This window comes from Panulirus ornatus, chromosome 4, assembly GCF_036320965.1.
Source record: "Panulirus ornatus isolate Po-2019 chromosome 4, ASM3632096v1, whole genome shotgun sequence".
In the NCBI taxonomy this organism is placed as follows: domain Eukaryota; kingdom Metazoa; phylum Arthropoda; class Malacostraca; order Decapoda; family Palinuridae; genus Panulirus; species Panulirus ornatus.
In genome coordinates, this window is record NC_092227.1 from 62,306,255 (window position 1) to 62,328,305 (window position 22,051).

General features: G+C 40.6%; 1 protein-coding gene across 1 annotated transcript; it reads right to left on the bottom strand.

The window, feature by feature from the left end:
- Positions 1–70: 70 nt before the first annotated feature.
- On the bottom strand, positions 71–21,186 carry LOC139764809 (cilia- and flagella-associated protein 300-like). Its single transcript, XM_071691752.1, has 6 exons — positions 21,043–21,186; positions 17,862–17,969; positions 11,419–11,488; positions 10,485–10,651; positions 7,045–7,217; positions 71–3,081 (listed from the first exon to the last, which is right to left on the bottom strand). Exons 1-6 carry the CDS (start codon positions 21,184–21,186, stop codon positions 2,892–2,894), a joined length of 852 nt encoding a protein of 283 aa, XP_071547853.1. The 3' UTR covers positions 71–2,891.
- Positions 21,187–22,051: the final 865 nt, after the last annotated feature.

The following is a 22,051-nucleotide window of genomic DNA, read 5'->3' on the forward strand; positions in this document are numbered from 1 at the left end:
ATGACGATCCAATCTTGCTTAAGGTAAATATAAGATGATCGAGTTGTACAATCACCTCATGTTGATGACGAAATAAAGTAAGAGTAATCAACCAATGTTGATGGTGAAATAAAAGTAAATTATGGAACATAGTAAATTTAGAAGATAATGTTATAGAACTATTAGCAAGGGCAGATGATGAAATAAAATAATGGAATATATTGAATTATGTTATAGAACTATCAGCAAGTGCCGATGATGAAATAAAGTATATTATGCACCGGTAATTATCAGATGTATTAGAACTATCAAAGTGCCAATGATGAAATAAATTAAATTATGGAACATGGTAAATTTTAGGATGTTATAGATCAAGTGCCGATGATGAAATATGAATGGTAAATTCAATTGAGTCAAGACTACTTTGCATATCATACAAGTTAATGGTAGAGAACAATTAACCAATGGTGAAATACAATCAACCAACGATGAAATAAGTTGAAATTAAAATTATCAATATACTATATAGGAAAAGAACAGTCACCCAATGTTGATGAAATAAATTTTAAATATGGTAGTCACTACGATGCAGTGTTAGCACTCGGATTATTTCAGAACTTTCATCTAGGTGTAGAACTATTGCGTCGAACCAGGCCAACATGGACTTTTAAAGTGCTGAAACGCATAAATCTTGCCCCAAATACATAGGAAATTCTTAAGTGTAACTCCCACTTCCCCTTTGGACCAGCATTACCAACTTGGCTGAAGTAAACTGAACATAGTTTCTCTTAACATAATGTTTCTTAGTCTTACGTGTGTTTAAGCAGGCAGCGACTAGGTGAAAAGTAAGGTAAGAGATTTGCGTGACAGTTATTTAACTTATCTGTATACAGTTAAGTTCTAACATGAACTGGTTCTGTTCAGTGTAACTGCTACCAAATGTGCAAAGGAACGTGGACGAAGGAATTGCTCAAGAAAACTCTCCCCAAACATGTCATGACGCGATTGTTGGAACACGGCTGATAGTGTCTGTACTCCACATGAGCTGGCATTGCTCTTGTCGTGACACGACTACAATAACGTTGTTCATATCTCAAGGAGAGAAGTAGCACTTTACGCAAATATATCCATCAATATGCGAAGGAGAAAATAGAACTGGGAACAGAGCACAACGCATTCCAGTCTCAGAGCCATAGGCCAGCACTGACGCCTGGGGAAGCAAGTTGGAACATAGGCCAGCACTGACGCCTGTGGAAACAAGTTGCATAAGGTAAATACACAGTACTGGCTGTTCGGACTACGGAAATGGTCAAATTATCACCATGGATTTGCACCCCGAGGAAAATTATTAATTATTAGATTCTTAACGATGGAAAGTTTTAGTTTTCTGGGAACGATGAATGTATCTGCATTTTACGAGTCTCGTTGAACACACTATGTTAATGATGATGCATAAAATATGTAAAATCAAATTCTGTCCACGGTAAATAATAATTCCTCTAATAGAGTATTTCTCCTTTTGAGCAGATCACGGGACGTAGCTCAAACATCAAATGAGTCATCATGTTTACTTTGTATACTTTGCTGAGTAAACACTGCTTGTTCACTGTAGCATATTTATTATCCCTTTACAATGATAAATGTTACCATATTAAGCAGGGATCGTCATATTTATTATCCCTTTACAATGATAAATCTGTTACCATATTAAGTAGGGATCGTCACATTTATTATCCCTTTACAATTATAAATCTGTTACCATATTAAGCAAGGATCGTCATTGCAAGCAAAGTAATCGATTACCAAATACGTTGGCATATTGCATCCCAAACTAATGAAATTAAATGGAAAACAAAATTTACACTGGAGAATGCGATGGCATAAGTCTATACCTAATATACACCACTGTATATAGATCCACACACAAACATATTATGCATTAATAGATGTTGAGGGGAAGGGGGAGTTTTAGAATGAATAGAAGATTATTTCATTGAAAAGCAACACCATAGGATTCTGTTCTTGGTTCATTACTCTTCTTGATCTATATGAATGACTTACCAGAAGGCACAGACTCTTGACCTGAACATGTTTGCAGACGATGGATTGGTAATGAGAGAAGTGAAAAGTGAGGAGATTTCATAGTTAGAATGATACATGGATGAAGTTCATCATGAAAAAGGGAACATTAAAGAAAGATATTGCAAGTGGTATTAGAGGTAATAGGCTTTTGATTCCATCCTGTGCTAATAGAGAATTGGAGGAAGTCATTCCAGATACACTGTACAAGCAGTACCCCCAATACTTGGCGATTAAAAGCGTCTGTAGATGGGAAACGGCTGATAAGGAAAATAATTTCGAAGTAACCTTGGTGTTGTTGACTGTTGGATCTGCCAGTTAGAAGTGTGATCGCCTAGTTTAATGGCATTAGAGGTTTGACTTAGGCGTTTTGAAAACTGAACAAAGGCAAACTGACTTCTTCTTTTATCAATTTATTAGGCTCAAGGAGCGACAGACCTATGGCGTTTAGAAAGAAAATTAGATAGAAATTGCGTCTGAAAACTATTGAATCTAATCAGGTTACTACGTTCCCACTACTATACGTTGTACAAGTACCCGTCAAGGAAGGATGTGTGATCAGTACGAGATGGAGAACTTTGCTTCCCATGGATGCCCCATGTGTTCGTCTAGGCTTCGTGCAAGCCCTTCTGGCCCTGACAATTATTTTCAACCTGGCGTGACTTGCAAGACGTAGGCAAGGTCAGAATATTGTAGGTATGGTCACATTGGGGGGGTATTGTTGGTTAATGTTGTGTGAACTCAAACAAAGGTGTTGCAGATCTGGCTTGGAGGGAGTTACGTATGGCCGGCCGTGGGTGCAGGCGTGTAAACAGGTCCGATGAAGATGGTGCCTAGTCCATGTCTCCTACGCCATGCTGGTGCAGGAGGACGTTGAGAGTATGGGCGTGCGGGTTGATCACCAGGAGGAGTAAGTTCTGGGAGTGGCTGGGATCGTCGGGTACGGAACCCCCGCCCGCCGTCGCTACCCTCACCTGCCCTGCCACAGACCTCACTACCACCTGCCCACCCTCCGCTATGGGCCTGTCGAGAGACATGATACTGTGGGATGTGCAGAATTACCTTACCATATGAAAGACTACTACTACTAATACTAATGATGATAATGATAATGATAATTATGATAAATAATGATAAGAAACATTGACGGCAATCTATACATTAATAATTGTGTTTTGTGTGTGCGTGTTAAGTGTATATGATATATATATATATATATATATATATATATATATATATATATATATATATATATATATATATATATATATTTTTTTTTTTTTTTTTTCTTTTTTTCCCATACTATTCGCTATTTCCCGCGATAGCGAGGTAGCGTTAAGAACAGAGGACTGGGCCTTTGAGGGAATATCCTCACCTGGCCCTCTTGTCTGTTCCTTCTTTTGGAAAATTAAAAAAAAAAAAAAAACGAGAGGGGAGGATTTCCAGCCCCCCGCTCCCTTCCCTTTTAGTCGCCTTCTACGACACGCAGGGAATACGTGGGAAGTATTCTTTCTCCCCTATCCCCAGGGAAATATATATATATATATATATATATATATATATATATATATATATATATATATATATATATATATATATATATATATATATTTGGCTGAAAATACACAGTTAAGGTATTAGAGTTATTATAGAACTGGGAGGTCATGATAGTTACTAGTTAACTAATCATACAAGAGCATAAGATTAGGGTGGGCTGGAAATTTTTACACTGAATAATCATATGTGCGGTACATTTAGATAGTCAGAGTGGAAGATATACAGGGATGTTTAGACTTATGTTTGATACTGTATGAGCTTGGATATTTGCCGTAAATCTATACTAAACTGCATCTTCGCAATACCCCATCTTCACATAACCATTATTTGTTTTTAATCACAATCTCATTTTCATTACACCCTATTCACTGTACTTTGATGCTAACTACAAACTCTTTTCTCATCACACCGTATATTCGTAATACTCGTATCTTCATATAAAATAGGTTTACTTTAGTCTTCACCACACCCTCACCTTCACAATACCCATATCTTCACTAAGGTAGGTTCAAGGGCGGCCTTGAAATTAGTATGACCATTTTATGTTCTCTATACTCTTCATTATACTCACATCACAGTAACACCACCGTCACTATGCCCATCATATCTCTGAACTTTACCACTTACAGGTGAGGTGAGAGGGTCATTTTCCCACAAACAGACAGACGAGCACCACCATTACTACTACAACTTCGACTACTACATTGCTCATGCATCAAAATAAAATTTCATAGAGAAATAGAACAGGAATATACACATATATATATATATATATATATATATATATATATATATATATATATATATATATATATATATATATATATATATATCCCTTGGGATAGGGGATAAAGAATACTTCCCACGTATTCCCTGCGTGTCGTAGAAGGCGACTAAAAGGGAAGGGAGCGGGGGGTTGGAAATCCTCCCCTCTCGTTTTTTTTTTTTTTTTTAATTTTCCAAAAGAAGGAACGCAGAAGGGAGCCAGGTGAGGACATTCCCTCAAAGATCCAGTCGAAGCTAGGACGCCATATATATATATATATATATATATATATATATATATATATATATATATATATATATATATATATATATATTATGCTTAATCGCCGTCTCCCGCGTTAGCGAGGTAGCGCAACGACACGGGCGAAAGAATGGTCCGACCTACGCACATACACATGTACATGCATAAACGCCCACACACGCACATATACATACCAATGCATTTCAACGTATGATACATATACATACACAGACATATGCATATATACACATGTACATATTCAAACTTGCTGCCTTTATCTATTCCCATCGCCACCCCGCCACACATGCAATAGAGAGGTAGCGCTAGGAAAAGACAAAAAAGGCACATTCGTTCACACTCAAGTCTCTAGCTGTCATGAGTAATGCACCGAAACCACAGCTCCATTTCCACATTCAGGCCCCACGAAACTTTCCATGGTTTACCCCAGACGCTTCACATGCCCTGGTTCAAATCCATTCACAGTACGTCGACCCCGGTATACCACATCGTTCCAATTCACTCATTCCTTGCACGCCTTTCACCCTCTTGTATCATCAAGCCCCGATCGCTCAAAATCTTTTTCACTCTATCCTACCACTTCCAATTTGGTCTCCCACTTGTCCTTGTTCCTTCTACCTCTGTCACATATCCTCTTTGTTAATCTTTCCTCACTTATTCTCCCCATGACCTCACCATTTCAACACCCTCTTCTGCTCTCTCAACCACACTCTTTTTATTACCGCACATCTCTCATACCCTTTCATTACTTACTCGATCAAACCACCTCACACCACATATTGTCCTCAAACATCTAATTTCCAACACATCCACCCTCTTCCGCACAACCTTATCTATATCCCATGCCTCGTAGCCATATAGCACTATTGGAACCACTATTCCTTCAAATATATCCATTTTTGCTCTCCGAGATAATGTTCTTACCTTCCATACATTCTTCAACGTTCCCAGAACCTTCGCCCCCCTCCCCCACTTAGTGACTCACTTCCGCTTCTATTGTTCCATCCGCTGCTAAATCCACCCCCAGATATCTAGAACAATTTACTTCCTCCAGTTTTTCTCCATTCAAACTTACATCCCAATTTACTTGTCCCTCAACCCTACTGAACCTAATAACCTCGCTCTTATTCACATTTACTCTCAGCTTTCTTCTTTCACGCACTTTACCAAACTCAGTCACCAACTTCTGCAGTTTCTCATCCGAATCAGCCACCAGCGCTGTATCATTAGCGAACAACTGACTCAGTTTCCCAAGCCCTCTCATCCAAAACAGACTGTATACTTGCCCCTCTCTCCAAAACTCTTGCATTCTTCTCCCTAACCACCCCATCTATACACAAATTAAGCAACATTTACTCTCAGCTTTCTTCTTTCACACATTTTACCAAACTCAGTCACCAACTTCTGCAGTTTCTCATCCGAATCAGCCACCAGCGCTGTATCATTAGCGAACAACTGACTCAGTTTCCCAAGCCCTCTCATCCAAAACAGACTGTATACTTGCCCCTCTCTCCAAAACTCTTGCATTCTTCTCCCTAACCACCCCATCTATACACAAATTAAGCAACATTTACTCTCAGCTTTCTTCTTTCACACATTTTACCAAACTCAGTCACCAACTTCTGCAGTTTCTCATCCGAATCAGCCACCAGCGCTGTATCATTAACGAACAACAACTGACTCAGTTTCCTAAGCCCTCTCAGAACAGACTGCATGCTTGCCCATCTCTCTAAAACCCTTGCATTCTTCTCCGTAACCACCCCATTCATAGACAAATTAAGCAACCATGGAGACATCATGTACCCCTGCCGCAAACCGACGTTCGCTGGGAACCAATCACTTTCCTCTCTTCTTACTCATACACATGCTTTACATCCTTGATAAAAAAGAATTTCACTGTTTTTAGCAACTTACCTCCCACACAATATACTCTTAATATCTTCCACAAAGCATGTCTATCAACCCTATCATATGTCTTCAGATCCATGCACTTTGTTCGTATTCATATACCTTCGCGTTGTACAGTTAGGTTCGGTAAAATGCACCCTGGACACTATTGGCGTTTGACGTGACTCTTATGGGTCACATCGAAAGGCAGGATTAAGATGCTTTTTGCTGGAAAGATGAAGTTAATCTGAATGGGGGAAATAAGAAGGAACTGACCAGAAACATTACGTCAACCCTTCTACGGAGAAATACGTATACAGATGCAACATAATGTTTAGTCTCCGTCCATGATTTCCCTACATTGCCAGGCACTTCACAGTTTTCTTACATCAGTGAAAAATAAGAATATATTCATCGAACGTAATTGATTTGTTAAGAGTTAATTTTACCCCCTTCCCGACAGGTGACTATTCCTGCCCTGGATGACTGAGGCTCACGTTACGAGGTCCCTGTAGAGGGTCCTGGTGACAGCGAGGTAATGGTGGATGTTGTCCTCAAACTGGCAGCACTCGCCGCCCAGCGCCACCAAACGGAAGAGCCTCACCAGCAGCTGGCGTCGGTCCTCCTGGCCTAGGACCCCCCACAAGTCTCCATCCTCCTTCACCAGCACCTGACAACATAAACATCGGAATAGTGAGCGTTGTAGATTTCTTAGTTTTCATGATATTATGAATAATCTATCCATCTATCTGTATCCATGACACCCGCAGTGTTTCCAGTGGCTTCTATATGATGTTCTTAGCGGTATGTTCCTCCATAATGTTCCAACGTATTACATCTACCGAATGTTCTCGCCCAGTGTTCCTGCCTACTTCTTGTACCTAATGTTTCCCTTAATGATCCTGCCTCATTTTTTTTGTTTGTACCATTTCTATTTCTTGCTCCTATTATTTTGCTAGAAGGCTGGGCTAGCGCATAGCGCGCACCGCAGGAAAATCTAGTTACGAAGAATGAGTTGTCCGAGTTAAGTGTTACGTGTGACGAGGGAGTTTGTGTCAGTAGCCAATACCCACAATCGTGTGAGTGTGAGAGCCAGAAAGAAAATATAGTTACCTGGGTCAGAGGAGTGCAACTAGACAACCACTGAAGTGCTGGCTCACCAAATAGACGTCACTAACCCTCCCCATACCCAGGTGGGTTGTACCATTAACATACCTCCCTGGCCGATGGCTCCCTACCACCTACCACTTGTTATTGATCAGTTTTTTTTTTTTTTTCGGTCTATACATCTATTTCTTGTTTGTCAAAAACAATGGTCATATGCAAGCGACCGACTGTTGTGTGTAATAAATCCTTCTTCCTACCATGCACCACCTACTTTCCAAGACAAAAATTCCCCTGAAATGTACCTATCATAGAACCTCAGCAATTCTGACTTTGGCTTTCCAACCTCTGAACTCAGCACAGACTGAGGTACTGGTAGAGATCACATCATATTCTCTCATCAAGGTACTAATGTACAAATGAAACTGTGTATTACATTTAAGCCGAAGATGGTTTTGTATAATGCAGTAAGTCTAGCTCAAATTTTAGTCGTTCAAATTGACTTTTCCCGTTCCTGACCGTAACGCATTCATGGGCCGCCCAGAGTCGAGCGCATAGGTTCGAATCCTGGTTGCAGCAGTCGGTCCACAGTCAACCCAGTTGTTCTTCCACCCCTAGGGGTTGGTCGATAAAATAGGTACCTTGATCAGGCCAGTGAATGTCGGTCTGCGTCAGGGGTGTGTGATGTCCCCATGATTGTTTAATTTGTTTATGGATGGGCTGGTTAGGGTGGTAAATATAAGAGTCTTGGAGCGAGGGCCGAGTATGCAGTCTGTTGGGGATGAGAGGGCCTGTTAAGTGAGTCAGTTGTTGTTTGCCGATGATACAGCTCTGATGGTTGATTCGAGTGAGAAACTGCAGAAGTTGGTGACTGAGTTTGGTTAATTGTGCGAAAGGAGAAAGTTGAGAGTAAATGTAAATAAAAGCAAGGTTAATAGGTTCAGTAGGGTTGAGGGACAAGTTAATTGGGATGTAAGTTTGAATGGAGAAAAATTGGAGGAAGTGAAGTGTTTTAGATATCTGGGAGTGGACTGAGCAGCGAATGGAACCATGAAAGCGGAAGTGAGTCACAGGGTGGGGGAGGGGGCGAAGGTTCTGGGAGCGATGAAGAATATGTGGAAGGAAAGAACGTTACCTTGGAGAGCAAAAATGGGTATGTTTGAAGGAATAGTAGTTCCAACATTATTATATGGCTGCAAGGCATGGGCTGTTGATAGGGTTGTACGGGGGAGGGTGGATATGTTAGAAATGAAATTTTTGAAGAAAGTATGTGGTGTGAGGTGGTTTGATCGAATGAGTGATGAAAGCGTAAGAGAAATGTGTGAAAAAAGAGAGCACAAGAGGGTGTGTTAAAATGGTTTGGACATATGGAAAGAATGAGAGGAAAGATTGACAAAAAGAATATATGTGTCAGAGGTGGAGGGAACAAGGAGAAGTGGGAGACCAAATTGGAGGTGGAAGGATGGAATGAAAAGATTTTAAGCGATCGGGGCCTGAACATATAGGAGGGTGACAGGCGTGCAAGGAATAGAGTGAGTTGGAACGCTGTGGTATACTGGGGTCGACGTGTTCTCAATGTACTGAATCAGGGCCTGTGAAACGTCTGAGGTGACTCATGGAAAGGTCTGTGGGGCCTGGATGCGGATGGGTTGCTGATTAAGATATCCTTTATAGTATTATTGTTGCTGAAGGCAACATGTTTTTTTGCTCTCTGAGATAACGTTCTCTCCTTCCACACATTCTTCATCGCTCCCAAAAATTTCGCCCCTCCCCGACACTGTGACTCGGTGAAATGTGGCGAGATGGTTGGAGTGGGTGGTATTGGAGTTGAGTTTTTGGAGAAAAAGGGTGACTGTTGTTGACTGGTGAGTTAGGATTTTCAATGTATGTATGGATCATGTTGAGGTGCCTGAGAATGGTCGGAATGCATGTATAATGCCACTGTATGAAGGCAAGGCTTCAAGATAAAGGTGAGTGTTCAAACTACACAAGTCTGAGCGCAACTGATAAGCAGTATGGGTCAGCAGCGACTGAGAGGATGAAGGCATGTGGTTTCAGGCGTGGTAGAGGATGTGTGGATCAGGTGTTTGCTTTAAAGAATGTGTGCGAGAAATACTTTGGAAACAGAATGATTTATATATGATGTTTACGGAGCTGGAGAAGGCACACGATAGGGTTGATAAAGGAGCTTTGTGGAAGGTCTCAAGAATATATGGTGTAGGTCGTAAGCTGCTAAAAGCAATTCATAGCCCATTCCTCGCAACCATATAACATTGTTGGAACAACTATTCCTTCAGACATACCCATTTTTGTTCTCTGAATAACGTTCTCGCCTTCCATACATTTTCAACGCTTCCAGAACCTTCCCCCCCTCCCCCACCCTGTGACTCACTTCCACTTCCAAGGTTCCAACGGGGTCTAGACCGGTCTTTTCCCATCAGGCTCACACAGCCAGCAGATATCATTTCACCGAACCTAACTGTACATCGCGGAGGTATATGAATACGAACAAAGTGTATATGAACGCGCACCTTCTTAGAACATACAAACCTGTGTGAACCTGGTAGGAAAAGACCGATGTAGACCCCGTTGCTCACCAACGTGAGACGAAGGATATTCGAGTACCTAGTATTCGAATAGTTACTTCCCTATTATATATATATATATATATATATATATATATATATATATATATATATATATATATATATATATATATATTGTAAGGACAGATATTTCCTTCGACGTAACAGTTTGTATAGAAAGATGCCCCAGAGGGTTGAATAGTCCACAGATTTCATTGGGTCTTGAAAGCGTCAGGGTGAGGCCACACCTTCTTGAGGTTATCATCAAGTATCAGGTGGTCGTGGTATTCGTCCGGGCAGCGGACAATATTCCCGTCCTCCCTCACCACACCAGTCTCGTAGAGTCGCCTGAACACCGCCATTGACGTTAAAGAGCAAGGCACTTCCTCCACACGCTCAACACACGCTCCATGTCCTGTAAACACAACACACTGAAATCTCCGATTGCAGTGTAAGAGGAATGGAAGGGGTGATGATAATCAAATAAACAATAACCAAGTGAAGCAAAACACAGAACAATCTTAAGGATAAGAAAGAGTTGCACGTACCCAAAAGTTGTTTCATAAACCAAATAATCTTTCATAGTTTGGATTAAGTTCCATTTGCTGGAACAGAAAATGTCAAAGTTTTGTCTTTTTCAGGTATAATACTTTCATTCTTTTTTTTTTTATGTTTAGAACTGTTTTGAATGTTAAATTTCTAACGACTTTCGGTTTTGTCAAAAGTATGCGAAAAATTCAGATAACATAGCAATAACTTCATGTGACTTTAGCGTCCTATTGTGTGCGATAAAAACGATTTTTCCCCCCCATCTTTCGATTATCCCATTTCTATAAATAAACTTTCTGAGAAGTATCATAGCAAGAAGAAATAGTATGATGGGCTATTCAGCGGTCGACATCCATTAGATCTAAACCCATACATATTGCATCACTTTAGAAGGAGACTTTTATAGACTCAAAAAAGTTGATCTGATAAATGGTTTATAGAATTCAGTCCGATTAAATGTAAGATGAGAAGGATGGGACAGTGACAGCGTCCCTAAGCTGTCGTCAGTGTCCCAAAGGGCGTCATCCTATATAACCTTTGTTAGCCACTTGTGTGTCCTATCATAATATTTTTTCCCCCAGCGTCAGGAGGACCTGCCTACAACACGACAACAGTGGACTGAGGACTACTGACCCAGGGGCGCCTTGTGGTGTCCGCGCCAAACCTCCAGCGTCGTCGCCACAGCTGGACTCTTCACAAACGCCTGCACAGTGAAACGAAAATATACCTTTGTTAGGATGTGTGCTATTAGATAATTATTAACTCATATTGTTAATATCATCAAACATATTAATGTATTTAATTATTCTTTATTACCGAAAGTAGAACTTGTTTGATGCAGTATGTCTATCGTCTGTGTTTATGTCTGGTAATATTGACGGAGACCTGTACGTTCTAAATTTCGATCCTGACTGTTGGAGGTTTGTATGATATATATATATATATATATATATATATATATATATATATATATATATATATATATATATATATATATATATTCTTTTCTTTCTTTCAAACTATTCGCCATTTCCCGCGTTAGCGAGGTAGCATTAAGAACAGAGAACTGGGCCTTTGAGGGAATATCCTCACCTGGCCCCCTTCTCTGTTCCTTCTTTTGGAAAATTAAGAAAAATAATGAGAGGGGAGGATTTCCAGCCCCCCGCTCCCTCCCCTTTTAGTCGCCTTCTACGACACGCAGGGAATACGTGGGAAGTATTCTTTCTCCCTTATCCCCATACATGTATATACTATCCCTGGGGATAGGGGAGAAAGAATACTTCCCACGTATTCCCTGCGTGTCGTAGAAGGCGACTAAAAGGGAGGGGAGCGGGGGGCTGGAAATCCTCCCCTCTCGGTTTTTTTTAATTTTCCAAAAGAAGGGACAGAGATAGGGGCCAGGTGAGGATATTCCCTCAAAGGTCCAGTCCTCTGTTCTTAACGCAACCTCGCTAATGCGGGAGATGGCGAATAGTATGAAAAAAAAAGAAAAAAAAAAAAAAAAATATATATATATATATATATATATATATATATATATATATATATATATATATATATATATTATTTTTATTATACTTTGTCGCTGTCTCCCGCGTTTGCGAGGTAGCGCAAGGAAACAGACGAAAGAAATGGCCCCCCCCCCATACACATGTATATACATACGTCCACACACGCAAATATACATACCTACACAGCTTTCCATGGTTTACCCCAGACGCTTCACATGCCCTGCTTCAATCCACTGACAGCACGTCAACCCCGGTATACCACATCGCTCCAATTCACTCTATTCCTTGCCCTCCTTTCACCCTCCTGCATGCTCAGGCCCCGATCACACAAAATCTTTTTCACTCCATCTTTCCACCTCCAATTTGGTCTCCCTCTTCTCCTTGTTCCCTCCACCTCCGACACATATATCCTCTTGGTCAATCTTTCCTCACTCATCCTCTCCATGTGCCCAAACCACTTCAAAACACCCTCTTCTGCTCTCTCAACCACGCTCTTTTTATTTCCACACATCTCTCTTACCCTTACGTTACTCACTCGATCAAACCACCTCACACCACACATTGTCCTCAAACATCTCATTTCCAGCACATCCATCCTTCTGCGAACAACTCTATCCATAGCCCACGCCTCGCAACCATACAACATTGTTGGAACCACTATTCCTTCAAACATACCCATTTTTGCTTTCCGAGATAATGTTCTCGACTTCCACACATTCTTCAAGGCCCCCAGGATTTTCGCCCCCTCCCCCACCCTATGATCCACTTCCGCTTCCATGGTTCCATCCGCTGCCAGATCCACTCCCAGATATCTAAAACACTTCACTTCCTCCAGTTTTTCTCCATTCAAACTCACCTCCCAATTGACTTGACCCTCAACCCTACTGTACCTAATAACCTTGCTCTTATTCACATTTACTCTTAACTTTCTTCTTCCACACACTTTTCCAAACTCAGTCACCAGCTTCTGCAGTTTCTCACATGAATCAGCCACCAGCGCTGTATCATCAGCGAACAACAACTGACTCATTTCCCAAGCTCTCTCATCCCCAACAGACTTCATACTTGCCCCTCTTTCCAAAACTCTTGCATTTACCTCCCTAACAACCCCATCCATAAACAAATTAAACAACCATGGAGACATCACACACCCCTGCCGCAAACCTACATTCACTGAGAACCAATCACTTTCCTCTCTTCCTACACGTACACATGCCTTACATCCTCGATAAAAACTTTTCACTGCTTCTAACAACTTTCCTCCCACACCATATATTCTTAATACCTTCCACAGAGCATCTCTATCAACTCTATCATATGCCTTCTCCAGATCCATAAATGCTACATACAAATCCATTTGCTTTTCTAAGTATTTCTCACATACATTCTTCAAAGCAAACACCTGATCCACACATCCTCTACCACTTCTGAAACCACACTGCTCTTCCCCAATCTGATGCTCTGTACATGCCTTCACCCTCTCAATCAATACCCTCCCATATAATTTACCAGGAATACTCAACAAACTTATACCTCTGTAATTTGAGCACTCACTCTTATCCCCTTTGCCTTTGTACAATGGCACTATGCACGCATTCCGCCAATCCTCAGGCACCTCACCATGAGTCATACATACATTAAATAACCTTACCAACCAGTCAACAATACAGTCACCCCCTTTTTTAATAAATTCCACTGCAATACCATCCAAACCTGCTGCCTTGCCGGCTTTCATCTTCCGCAAAGCTTTTACTACCTCTTCTCTGTTTACCAAATCATTTTCCCTAACCCTCGCACTTTGCACACCACCTCGACCAAAACACCCTATATCTGCCACTCTATCATCAAACACATTCAACAAACCTTCAAAATACTCACTCCATCTCCTTCTCACATCACCACAACTTGTTATCACCTCCCCACTTGCGCCCTTCACCGAAGTTCCATTTGCTCCCTTGTCTTACGCACTTTATTTACCTCCTTCCAGAACATCTTTTTATTCTCCCTAAAATTTAATGATACTCTCTCACCCCAACTCTCATTTGCCCTTTTTTTCACCTCTTGCACCTTTCTCTTGACCTCCTGTCTCTTTCTGTTATACATCTCCCACTCAATTGCATTTTTTCCCTGCAAAAATCGTCCAAATGCCTCTCTCTTCTCTTTCACTAATACTCTTACTTCTTCATCCCACCACTCACTACCCTTTCTAATCAACCCACCTCCCACTCTTCTCATGCCACAAGCATCTTTTGCGCAATCCATCACTGATTCCCTAAATACATCCCATTCCTCCCCCACTCCCCTTACTTCCATTGTTCTCACCTTTTTCCATTCTGTACTCAGTCTCTCCTGGTACTTCCTCACACAGGTCTCCTTCTCAAGCTCACTTACTCTCACCACCCTCTTCACCCCAACATTCACTCTTCTTTTCTGAAAACCCATACAAATCTTCACCTTAGCCTCCACAAGATAATGATCAGACATCCCTCCAGTTGCACCTCTCAGCACATTAACATCCAAAAGTCTCTCTTTCGCACGCCTGTCAATTAACACGTAATCCAATAGCGCTCTCTGGCCATCTCTCCTACTTACATAAGTATACTTATGTATATCTCGCTTTTTAAACCAGGTATTCCCAATCATCAGTCCTTTTTCAGCACATAAATCTACAAGCTCTTCACCATTTCCATTTACAACACTGAACACCCCATGTATACCAATTATTCCCTCAACTGCCACATTACTCACCTTTGCATTCAAATCACCCATCACTATGACCCGGTCTCGTGCATCAAAACCACTAACACACTCATTCAGCTGCTCCCAAAACACTTGCCTCTCTTGATCTTTCTTCTCATGCCCAGGTGCATATGCACCAATAATCACCCACCTCTCTCCATCAACTTTCAGTTTTACCCATATTAATCGAGAATTTACTTTCTTACACTCTATCACATACTCCCACAACTCCTGTTTCAGGAGTATTGCTACTCCTTCCCTTGCTCTTGTCCTCTCACTAACCCCTGACTTTACTCCCCAGACATTCCCAAACCACTCTTCCCCTTTGCCCTTGAGCTTCGTTTCACTCAGAGCCAAAACATCCAGGTTCCTTTCCTCAAACATATATATATATATATATATATATATATATATATATATATATATATATATATATATATATATATATATATATATATATATATATATACTTGCCCCTCATTCCAAAACTCTTGCATTCACCTCCCTAACAACCCCATCCATAAACAAATTAAGCAACCATGGAGACATCACACACCCCTGCCGCAAACCTACATTCACTGAGAACCAATCACTTTCCTCTCTTCCTACACGTACACATGCCTTACATCCTCGATAAAAACTTTTCACTGCTTCTAACAACTTTCCTCCCACACCATATATTCTTAATACCTTCCACAGAGCATCTCTATCAACTCTATCGTATGCCTTCTCCAGATCCATAAATGCTACATACAAATCCATTTGCTTTTCTAAGTATTTCTCACATACATTCTTCAAAGCAAACACCTGATCCACACATCCTCTACCACTTCTGAAACCACACTGCTCTTCCCCAATCTGATGCTCTGTACATGCCTTCACCCTCTCAATCAATACTCTCCCATATAATTTACCAGGAATACTCAACAAACTTATACCTCTGTAATTTGAGCACTCACTCTTATCCCCTTTGCCTTTGTACAATGGCACTATGCACGCATTCCGCCAATCCTCAGGCACCTCACCATGAGTCATACATACATTAAATAACCTTACCAACCAGTCAACAATACAGTCACCCCCTTTTTTAATAAATTCCACTGCAATACCATCCAAACCTGCTGCCTTGCCGGCTTTCATCTTCCGCAAAGCTTTCACTACCTCTTCTCTGTTTACCAAATCATTTTCCCTAACCCTCTCACTTTGCACACCACCTCGACCAAAACACCCTATATCTGCCACTGTTGGGGATGAGAGAGCTTGGGAAGTGAGTCAGTTGTTGTTCGCTGATGATACAGCGCTGGTGGCTGATTCATGTGAGAAACTGCAGAAGCTGGTGACTGAGTTTGGAAAAGTGTGTGGAAGAAGAAAGTTAAGAGTAAATGTGAATAAGAGCAAGGTTATTAGGTACAGTAGGGTTGAGGGTCAAGTCAATTGGGAGGTGAGTTTGAATGGAGAAAAACTGGAGGAAGTGAAGTGTTTTAGATATCTGGGAGTGGATCTGGCAGCGGATGGAACCATGGAAGCGGAAGTGGATCATAGGGAGGGGGAGGGGGCGAAAATCCTGGGAGCCTTGAAGAATGTGTGGAAGTCGAGAACATTATCTCGGAAAGCAAAAATGGGTATGTTTGAAGGAATAGTGGTTCCAACAATGTTGTATGGTTGCGAGGCGTGGGCTATGGATAGAGTGGTGCGCAGGAGGATGGATGTGCTGGAAATGAGATGTTTGAGGACAATGTGTGGTGTGAGGTGGTTTGATCGAGTGAGTAACGTAAGGGTAAGAGAGATGTGTAGAAATAAAAAGAGCGTGGTTGAGAGAGCAGAAGAGGGTGTTTTGAAGTGGTTTGGGCACATGGAGAGGATGAGTGAGGAAAGATTGACCAAGAGGATATATGTGTCGGAGGTGGAGGGAACAAGGAGAAGAGGGAGACCAAATTGGAGGTGGAAAGATGGAGTGAAAAAGATTTTGTGTGATCGGGGCCTGAACATGCAGGAGGGTGAAAGGAGGGCAAGGAATAGAGTGAATTGGAGCGATGTGGTATACCGGGGTTGACGTGCTGTCAGTGGATTGAAGCAGGGCATGTGAAGCGTCTGGGGTAAACCATGGAAAGCTGTGTAGGTATGTATATTTGCGTGTGTGGACGTATGTATATACATGTGTATGGGGGGGGGGGGGCCATTTCTTTCGTCTGTTTCCTTGCGCTACCTCGCAAACGCGGGAGACAGCGACAAAGTATAAAAAGAAAAGAAAAAAAAAAAAAAATATATATATATATATATATATATATATATATATATATATATATATATATATATATATATATATATATATATATATATATAAAGTGCTTTGAACCTAATACAAGATGGTCCAGGCCTCCGCCTGACATTGGTATTGCTCTAACTAACGATCCGTTTTCCTGCTGAGCAAATTCCAGCGGCTTCAGATTCGCTTAAAATTTAAGTAAATACATATTTCAAGAAACCAACATTAAAAAAAAAAAAAATCTATAAATGAAACCACATAAGATATGAAACGTTTCTCGCCACTGAAGCTTCATTTCGAACGAAAAATGTCAGTCGAGTTTGATTTTATCTAATCAAGTTGGGTTAGGTTGAGATGGAATTGGCTTGTCGTGGTTCATATTATTAACCAAGACTGACCTCTTGAATTACAGTAATCCCATAGCCCTGAAATCCTGCAGGATACATAATGATTCGAAAAGAGGTTTTAAGTTTACCCTCAACCATTTTCTCTTTATGTCGTGCCCAGACACTATTCCTTGACTGTTATGAAGCGTCTGAATTTACCCTCAAGTTACTTACCTCAACGAACTGCTCCAGCTGATGTTCGTAGAAGTCTTGATGGAAGACATATGCCTGGCACGTCAGCCTACCCAGAATGGACCTGGAATACGTACGTAGCTCATCATTCTATTGGCTATCAAGGCAATTGGACCCAGGCAGAGGAACATGGGGGATGGGGAGAATCAGTTGCCTTTTCTTTTAATGAATTCTTTTAGGTGAACTCAAGATTTTATTTCTTTTCGGTAGAAAACATTTTTGCTGAATAGGTACAGTAATTTTTCTTTTCGAGGTCGAACGTTTTGTGGGGCCTGGATGTGGAAAGGGAGCTGTGGTTTAGGTGCATTACATATAACAGCTAGAGACTGAGTGTGAACGAATGTGGCCTTTTTTACTGTTTTCTTGGCGCTACCTCGCTGAAGCAGGGGGTAGCGATGCTGTTTGCTATGGGGTGTGGTAGCGCTAGAAATGGATTAAGGCAAGCAAGCATGAATATGTATGTGTTATGTATGTATATGTTGATATGTATGTGTGCGTGTATGGGCGATTATACATATATTTTTTTTCCAAAAGAAGGAACAAAGAAGGGGGCCAGGTGAGGATGTTCCCTCAAAGGCCCAGTCCTCTGTTCTTAACGCTACCTCGCTAACGCGGGAAATGGCGAATAGTTTGAAAGAAATATATATATATATATATATATATATATATATATATATATATATATATATATATTATATTTTGTCGCTGTCTCCCGCGTTAGCGAGGTAGCGCAAGGAAACACGAAAGAATGGCCCAACCCACCCACATACGCATACACGTCCACACACGCACATATACATATCTATAAATCTCAACATGTACATATATATACACATGTACATAATTCATACTGTCTACCCTTATTCATTTCCGTCGCCACCCCGCCACACATGAAATGACAACCCCCTCCCCCCGCATGTGCGCGAGGTAGCGCTAGGAAAAGACAACAAAGGCCACATTCGTTCACACTCAATCTCTTGCTGTCATGTATGATGCACCGAAACCACAGCTCCCTTTCCACATCCAGGCCCCACAAAACTTTCCATGGTTTACCCCAGGCGCTTCACATGCCCTGGTTCAATCCATTGACAGCACGTCACCTGTATATGTATATACATTTGTATGTGAGTGGGTTGGGCCATTCTTTCGTCTGTTTCCTTACGCTACCTCGCTAACGCGGGAGACAGCGACTAAGTATAATAAATAAATGAATAAATGATATATATATATATATATATATATATATATATATATATATATATATATATATATATATATATATATTTATTTATTTATTTATTTATCTATTTATTCATTTATTTATCATACCTGGGGATAGAGGAGAAAGAATACTTCCCACGTATTCCCTGAGTCGTAGAAGGCGACTAAAAGGGGAGGGAGCAGGGGGGGGGGGGTTGCTGGAAATCCTCCCCTCCCATTTTCTTTTTTTTTTTTTTTAATTTTCCAAAAGAAGGAACAGAGAAGGGGCCCAGGTGAGGATATTCCCTCAGATGCCCAGTTCTCTGTTCTTAACGCTACCTCGCTAACGCGGGAAATAGCGAATAGTGTGATATATATATATATATATATATATATATATATATATATATATATATATATATATATATATATATATATATATCACCATTATCATTATTATATACTTGTAAGGGGATACTGTGTAGCTCATGCATCTGGTGTTTATAATATAAAATATGAAGGCTTTGGTCGTGTTTCTTTCCTTCTGTATTTCAGTTCCTTTTGTGATTCGTCGGTTATCCCTCCCTGAGCGGTGTGTGTGTGTATTTGTGGGGGGCTAGTAATTCATCAACTGATATTTCCAGTACAGTGGATAGATATCAATAAATTCAGTAGGATCCCTTGGTTGTCTCATGTATTACTTGTATATACTTGTCCTCTAGGTATATACTATTAATGGTATAGTATCTAGCAGGTGAGTACTCACATTTTGGTCATGGGGGGTTGCTAGGCACTGAACTTTCAGGAGAAAGGCATGCATTGGATATGTTGAACAAATTAGAGCGATGTGGCATAGGGGGAGTAACGTGCTGTCAGTGGGCTTGGCCAGAACACATGAAGTAGGTTAAAACCACGGAACTGGTCTGAGGGACTTGGCTGTGGATAAGGTGGCACTGGTTTCTGTGCATCAAACTTTCTTCCTGGCACTACTTCCCTAAAGCGAGAAACGGGGAACAAGTACGAAACAAATACGGGTGAAATGGCTTCAGTCTATTTATCTTTTTACAGATGATTAAAATCACAGAAGATACTGCATTGTTACTTTGATAATAGTAAATAAAGATATCACAAGATTAAAACTGAATTAGGTTTTTTCTTTTTTTTTTCCTAGGTGTGAGGTGAGGTGAGCCTTTGATGCGATGGATCATAGGACAGTGATCTTTATCCCACTGGATAAAACGTCTCCAGTGTTACCACGCCTTGGATGAGCAAAACCTATTCAACATGAAGGTCGTTGTTAGGTACGGTCCAGCCCTTTAGTCCACCCTACTATAGAAAGCGAGTCTCGCCATTTCCATAAATCAAGAAAATGAAAGTATGATTAGGATAGATTGCGATTCATGTCCGGGACACTACTTGCCTTTGACCTTATCCCACGAGTCGGTTCAGAGGCCGTCTCCAGAACATCTTCATTATATGCTTGTCATAACTAGCCGTTGACCTGAACCTTACACTTGGGTCAAAGGCCACCGTTCCCAAGCGCTTATGTTAACCACCCTGGCTGAATGCAAGCAGCTATTGACCTGAATCTTATGGTTTAGATCAAAACTCTTCATCACTGCTCAGCTGTCTTCAATACACCTTCATAAAATGGCTATTAACCTGAACCATAGAGCTCAGGAGACAAACACACAAATTCCCAACTCATCAAATATATTATAGAAACTTGTATAACTGTCCCGTGCGCGTGACGTCACAAAATATGTACGTTTTCTCTCTCTCGAGAGACACATTGACACAAAATATATTTCTTCAACTCTTTAAAGGGCATACTATAGTATTAGACCCAGAGTATTGGTTGACCAATTTGAATACCATTATTCACTTTTTTGTTTGTTTCACATCATAATGCATAATTTAGGTAGATGCATATACTACTCTCGTGTTTTATGTGGCAATACACAAAGGTGGGGAGTAGAGGCGTCTGCAGCAGAGGGAGACCACGGGAGAGCCAGAGGCCATTACCCGGGATGCTTTGGCCTAAGGCCGGCACAGATAGACTCTGTCTTGACTCTGATAACTGCAGCTTTCCAAGCACTGTTGGCATGTTCTCACACAGATGTAGGCTTATCAGATTCGCCCATCTTAACAACAGGAGACGCTTTGCCCCATCTACCAAAAATACAACATGGTCTTTGAGTTTACACAATTACGGGAAGAACATGGACTGCAGGTGTTCACATTTCCCATAGTATTTGTAGAAAGAGGGGGGGGGGGGGGATGACCAAGAACATTTTTTCTCTAAATCTCTGAAGATTACTAGGGAATGACATATTTCTACTGAATATTATTCAGACATCTTGAGATGACTTACGAAAAGTAAACCACTTTCGGATCGGAACGCATTGTTGTTAGATTTGAATATAAATCATATACATAAATCTTGAATGAAAATCACGTAAGATAATTGATAATGTATAAATGGGACACTTAGAAAGAATATGCAAAAAATCATATATATATATATATATATATATATATATATATATATATATATATATATATAAGTAAAGGATGTGCTCATATACTTACCATTTTTTGAAAAGATTTCGAATTGAAGAATCCTCTAATGCAACAAATTTTTTGTCAGGTAAGTAAGTAAACGTATAATCCATTATGTTTTTCGCACTAATTTCTCTTTGGGAAACAGTATGGAATATGAGCGTCTACTGTTTCCATGGTAACCAATATAGGTTACGAGTCTTTCAAAAATTGACATTGTATTTTTCATGAAAATATATTCTAATAATCGTACTTGTAGAAAAAGATTCAAATAAGATAAACTGAATCAAATCTAATTAAAGGGAAATTTTAAGACAAAATAAAGATTTTAAATATGTACGGTATCGAAGACGAAATAACACAGGGGGGAGGGGGGAAAAGTCAATTGGCTCGCTGGGAACCGACCAATG